The 6134-nt window shown below is 36.9% G+C and overlaps 1 protein-coding gene across 1 annotated transcript in view; it reads left to right on the top strand.

Moving 5' to 3' along the window:
* PTPRZ1 (protein tyrosine phosphatase receptor type Z1) overlaps positions 1–6134 on the top strand; it is a 224851-nt gene that overhangs the window by 65501 nt on the left and 153216 nt on the right. The window contains 1 exon segment of the mRNA XM_006149215.2: positions 1065–1130. Coding sequence (XP_006149277.1) covers positions 1065–1130 — 66 coding nt within the window.

The raw sequence follows: 6134 nt of genomic DNA, 5'->3' as shown, positions 1-6134 counted from the left end.
TATATATTTATATAAACACACACACACACACACACACATATATGTAAAAGCTATCTTGACAAAACCTCACTTTATAAAGGAGTGATGTTCTATAAGTTCACTTGTCATCTAGCTATTTGCAGTCTTTCCTACAGAAAAAGTTCTCACAACACTAATTGGGTTCCAAACCTAACCCACAATGATTTATTTTACCCACAATGTAGCTGAAGTGGAGCACTAATGTTAGTACAGTCTGGGATTAAGGACAATGGCATAGGAAAGAGAAAGATGAATCATAACATGCCTATTCTTGGGTACAGGCATGGCTCCAGGCAAAATTTTGAATTAAGCAGAGTGAGACCTTGGCTTCCACCCATGTTCCTTTCTATACCCCTTGCCCCACGTTCTAGATCTGGAGCCTCTATCTGGGTCATGAGGCACTCACCATCTTTACGGTGCCCTAAGCTTCCCACTGCACTACCTCATTCAGGCATTTCTGTTCCTCTACGTACAAATTCATTTTCGCTGAACAGCGTAGCCTTTCTCCCCACCACCATACATACATCTAAATGCTATTTTTCTCAAAGTAACTAATTTTACTTTGCAGTAGAAGGGAAGCACATTTTAAACTATGATAAACTCTAGGTCGCCTGGAAGCATTTATAGATAAAGCTTAGGTTAAACATCACAGAGTTTATTTAATTGATGGTATTTCACATAGTAGACTGAGGGAATGTTAAGAAAAACATGAAGATACAACTAGCTGTGCTTTCTGACCCCAGTCTCTCTTAGGGATAAACCCCCCTCCCAAGTTGCTCCTGCTTTACACAAACATTTGTCTTGTCCTTGCCTGAACATTAACAATGCTTAAATGGACCAACCCTTAAAATTTAGACTAACGACCAGGTCAGGGGCACTGGAGTCAATAATGGTAGTGGTTGGGGTTGAGGGGAGACATTGGGATGGTGACACGGAAAAGAGGAATGAAACATTTATTATATAAATGATTTGAACGTCTTGTATTTTAAATTTTTTTGGACACACATTTTTCTGTACATTGATCATTTGGTTTTTCTTGGTTACAGATTGGACTTATGGATACTACAGACAGCAGCGAAAACTTGTTGAAGAGATTGGCTGGTCCTATACAGGTAAATATTTATATAACAAGATTCAGCAGAGACTTTTTTTCTATCTGCTTTTATATATAAAAAGAAACTTTGTTCTTAATACATCATTTTACAGCTCCAAGGATAGTTAACTATATTAACTAATAAAACATATCTAATACAAAATGGTTTCTAGTGGGCTTTCCATAGGCAAATTTGATAGTGTACATCATATTGGTAGTCAGACATGGATTTGAATTTCGGGCCCATGCTGGCTCTACCTCCTCGGGAAACACACCTAACCTACTTGAGGCTCCTGGTATTCTGTCTGAGAAATGGAGAGGGGAGGGACTGTTTTGAGTATTAAATAAGAAATATGAAGTATAAAGCACTTGGCACCAGAGCCTCCTTCTGAATAGAAAGCTTTCAATTAATGCCAGTTGCTCATTTTGTTGTGATCATGATAGTTCTGCATTTTTACTCATTTAACAGATATTGACAGTATTCTTGTTTTCAGAAAAGGTTTCCTTCTGAATTACTGTGACTGTGTTCACTGAGTCAGAGTCTGTAATGATTTTACCAGATTATGAAACTTGGCTAGAACATCATGGATATTGAATTTGACTTGAAATAGTTACAATCCGAAAGAGGTTACAAACCCTAGGAAAGGGGAGAAGCTCTAGCTCTTTTTATTTTGGAGAGGTTTTTGCTATAGGGCACGTGTGCTCACCAGAAAGACAGAGAGAGACAGAGAGATAGAAAGCGAGAAATCACCCCCCAGGGGGGTTGGCCACGCCACAGTCCCTTCTCCATTCTCTTCTCGGGATCTTGGGCACACATGCACATGCGCCCGGCGTGAGTTTTAAGCCGCCGTGTCTGGGACTCAAACCACGGTCGACTACATGGGAGTCCAGCGACATAGCCATTACGCTAACTGCTGGTCCCAAGCTCTAGCTCTTAATGGAAGATCATGAATAGAATTTGGATAAACCACAGCAGGTCTAGTGAGTTCTTAGTATGCAACTACTAAGTAGAAAAAAATAAGTACTTTTGAGATTCTTAATGTACACTACCTGAATGCTTTCTATAAAGGTTATACTAATCTCTAATGTGACTACTTTCCTGTATACTACCCAGGACTGATGACTGCCATTTTTACTAAGTTTTTACTTAGTAAAAAATTTACTAAGTAAAATAAGTTGGTTTGTTGTTGTTTTACTAAGTTTGACAGTTTAAAATGTGATTTGGTGGGGGGGGCAACGGGTGGCATGGTGGTTAAGGTGGTTAACATGGCTGGCCATGGTTCAAATCCTGGACCTGGTGGCTTGCTTTTTTCACTTTTCTTTTCTCTCTCTATCTCTCTCTCTCTCTCATGAGCACACATACTCTATAGCAAAACTTGAACTAATAGTAATTATAATAAATAAAATAATACATTTTTAAATGTGAGATTTTTGTTGTTTTAATTTGCTTTTGTTTGATTACCAATACTACCTCTCCTGTGATATAAGTTAAATAGAACATGAAAACAATCAAGATGTCCATATGAGCAGGAAAGTTAAGATTTTAAGGTGCATCTACTGTGGGTTACTCCTCAGAGGGGTATGAGATAGATCTGTATAATATTATATAGAATGACCTGCCTTTTATTTTACTAATTTATAACAATGATCCATAAAACTTTGAAATATTTTTAATCCTAAGAAACATATAAAATAAATATTATCTGTAAGTCTACCCCACTTTTAATTATTTAAGTTTATGATATGTATAAACATCATCATAAAGTTGTATTAAATTTGTTCATTTCCACACATTTTTAATAATGCTGATTTTTTTTAAATTTGGTCAATTTGCTTGGCAAAAATAACAGAATCTCGTTTGTCATTTGCATTTTCTTGATGATGTAATTTTTCAAATTACCCCAAACAATAAGGTCTAGATTGGGGTTTGGTGAGGAGAACATATAGTAAAAACCTGAGGCAATAGCAGAATAAGAATGATGGAAATGAAGAACTAATATTAAAAAAAGAATCATTTTTGTGTATATCCGAAATTACTTCATTTTATGTTGTTATTAAAAGTGTACCTTTTATACTCTATTTGAGTAAATTTGGATCTTAGTTTTTCTGGATTTGATTCCAGGCTTTAGGCCAAGTTTTATGTTGTATACATAGCCTATAGAATATAAAAATTTTGACATAAAATGTAAATTCACCTTTTAAATACCTTTAAATTGTACTTTTAAATTATTCTATTGTAAATTGACAATTTAAAATAATATGTATTTTATAGGGTACAAAATAACATTACGTTTTATAAATACAATGTGGAATAGTTAAGTAAAGCTAGTTAACATATCCATCTGCTCAAATACTTATTATTTTGCACTAAGAACATTTGAATTTCTTCTTAGCAGTTTCAAAATGTACATCGTTATTAACTATATTCAGCATGTTTTGCAACAGATCTCAAAAAATTGTAAAAAATACACTCACTTCTGCCTAACTGAAACATTGTACCCTTTCTACCCTCATCTCTTTAATGTCGTATTTGAAGTTAGATTTTTAAGTAAGTTATTTGAACCTAGGGAAAAAATATCTTCCTTTAGGCTATCTTTATTAGAATAACACTAAAGCTGGGGCCGCAGGTGGTATGGTAGTTAAGGGTGCTGGACTCCCATATGGCTGACCACAGTTCAAGTCCCTGGCCTGGCGGCTTAACTTCTCACTTTCCCTCTCTCTATCCCTCTCACTCTGTCTCTCTCTGGTCAAATGAAAACAAATAAATATATAAATAAAGTTTAATAAAAGTAATTCTGTAAAAAAAAGAATAACAAACTGAGGCTTAAATTATGAAGCAGGAAAATTATGATGCAGGAAGTTGGGGTGCATGAGACCAACACCCAATGCAGGAACAGCAGCTGACCTGATTTTTTGCATCATACTCAGGAAGAATTAGAGATGTGGACACAGAAGGAATAGCAAATGGAGAGTTTATTAAGAGAGGGTATGAGACCAGAGCTCCCAGGCAGGGTGTGGGTCCCGGAAAATAAGCTGCCAATGGAAAACTGAGGCAAGGGTTCTTTTTTTTTTTAATTTGTGTCAGAGAGGCTTTGTTTGGGCTTCTTATTTTTGTTTAGGCTTGTTCAGTCTCTGAGAAACTGACTTTGAGAAGAGAGAAGAGGCTTGCAGAAGGATTGGCTGTCATATTGAGGAGAACTGCCAGCTCATTGACAAGCTTAGTGCTGCTCAAAAGGAGCTTGCAGGCAAGGAGTTGCCTGCAAGGAGTGCTGATATAGAATGGGAGAGTTGAGCTGTGTTGTGTGAGATCCTAGGTTTTTTAGGTCTAGGTCTCTAAGGTTAGAGACCTGCCCTGAGATGCAGAATGAAAAATCACAAACACTGGTAAAGTTAGAAAAGAGAAATTTTAATAGAAAAAGTAAAGCTTTCTGATAGGAAGGAAATACAACTCCATGCCTGAAAGGCATGGGGGTGGGAAGCTGCTAGAGAAGAACGACTTCCTTGGGCATGGAATGAGATGTACCTTTTATCCTGATGGTTGGTAATGAATATTTAGCAGGAGAAGGTCAGTCATGGTAGCTGGCTTCTTTGGTTTCCCAGGCTTTTTCCTGTTTGTGCATCTCTCTCAGGTGAGGAATTTAACTGTCTAATCACACATGGCCAGGCTGATCCTGAAGAAATGAGCATTCATATCTGGATACACTGCCCAATTAGTTTATTGCCCCGGTGGGAATCAGGGTGTTGAGTTAGTGTCCCATCCTGGTGGTGAATTTTTGTGTGTATATCTGGGTGACAGGAAAGAAGATAACAACCTTCCCTGTGCCAAGAGCCAGGTGAGAGAAAGGGTGGGAGGAAGGGGGTTGGAAGAGGGTCTGGTTGCATTTCCTCATGGGCTGTGATTGATCAAGCAAGCTGTAAAACAGCTCTGGTTGTAAGCAGCTCTGTGTGAGCAAGCAGAGCGGGAATACCTGAGTAACCCTTATCAGAAGCTTGACCAGAGTGACTCCATTTTATAAGTTGGTTCTACCTTAATGTATGTGTGTGTCCATTTCCTATCATAGTGATTCTTCCTCAGGGGTTCCTGCCCTTTTTACCTACTTATTTGGTCTAACTTCTGTCTCAATAATACTATACAAAGCAATTATAACTGAAATATCCAAAGACAAATTTTTAAAAAGCATTTAAATTGTGTCAAAAATAATAGCAAACATGCTTTCCAACTTCTGAAAAACTTGGAAGTCTGAAGTATTTGAATACGGTTTTTGATTATATGGTTCAAATATAGTATGGCTGTTAATGATTTATCTAGGAAATTCCCCTAAAATCACTTTCATTATAATAAGTAAGTACTCGGACCAGCAGATAGCATAACGATGATGTTGCTGGACTCCAACGTAGTTGACCATAACTTGAGTCCTGGACCCAGTGGCTTAAACTCACACCAGGCATGTGTGCATGCATGCCCAAAATCCCAAGAGAAGAATGGAGGAGAAGAAATTGTGGCATAGCCACCCCCCAGGAGGGTGATTTCTCACTTTATGTCTGTCTCTCTCTCTCTCTTTGTCTCTCTGGCAAGTGCATACACCCTATAGCAAAAAAGTAAATACCAAAATAGTCCTCCCCAGATTTTTGTTGATATCATATTATAGTTTTCAAAAATTAATGCTGTCCCTTATTTTTTACAGAGAAAAAGTAGGTTTTGACAGAAAGTAATATATATATTTTTTTCTTTGATATATCTATAGATATATCTACCTATATATAGATAGATATCAAAGAAAAAGTTTCCACAAATGGTTTTATATTTACTCACAAGTGGTTTATACATTTTCTAACTAATGTAATAAAGTTCTGTCTTTTCAAAAACTTTTCACTTTTACATGCTCTATAACTTTATATTCATAACCATAACCTATCTTGTCCTTCTTTTGGAGGAAAAGAGAATACCCTCGTGGTCTATAAAATTTAAAGCAATTTTTTTTTTTTACACACTACGCCTTCCCAGCCAGCACCACTTCCGCGT

Source organism: Tupaia chinensis, unplaced genomic scaffold (genome assembly GCF_000334495.1).
Source record: "Tupaia chinensis unplaced genomic scaffold, TupChi_1.0 Scaffold000257_1, whole genome shotgun sequence".
NCBI lineage: Eukaryota > Metazoa > Chordata > Mammalia > Scandentia > Tupaiidae > Tupaia > Tupaia belangeri.
The sequence above is the reverse complement of the archived record's forward strand: the minus strand, read 5'-3'. Positions and strand labels throughout refer to the sequence as shown.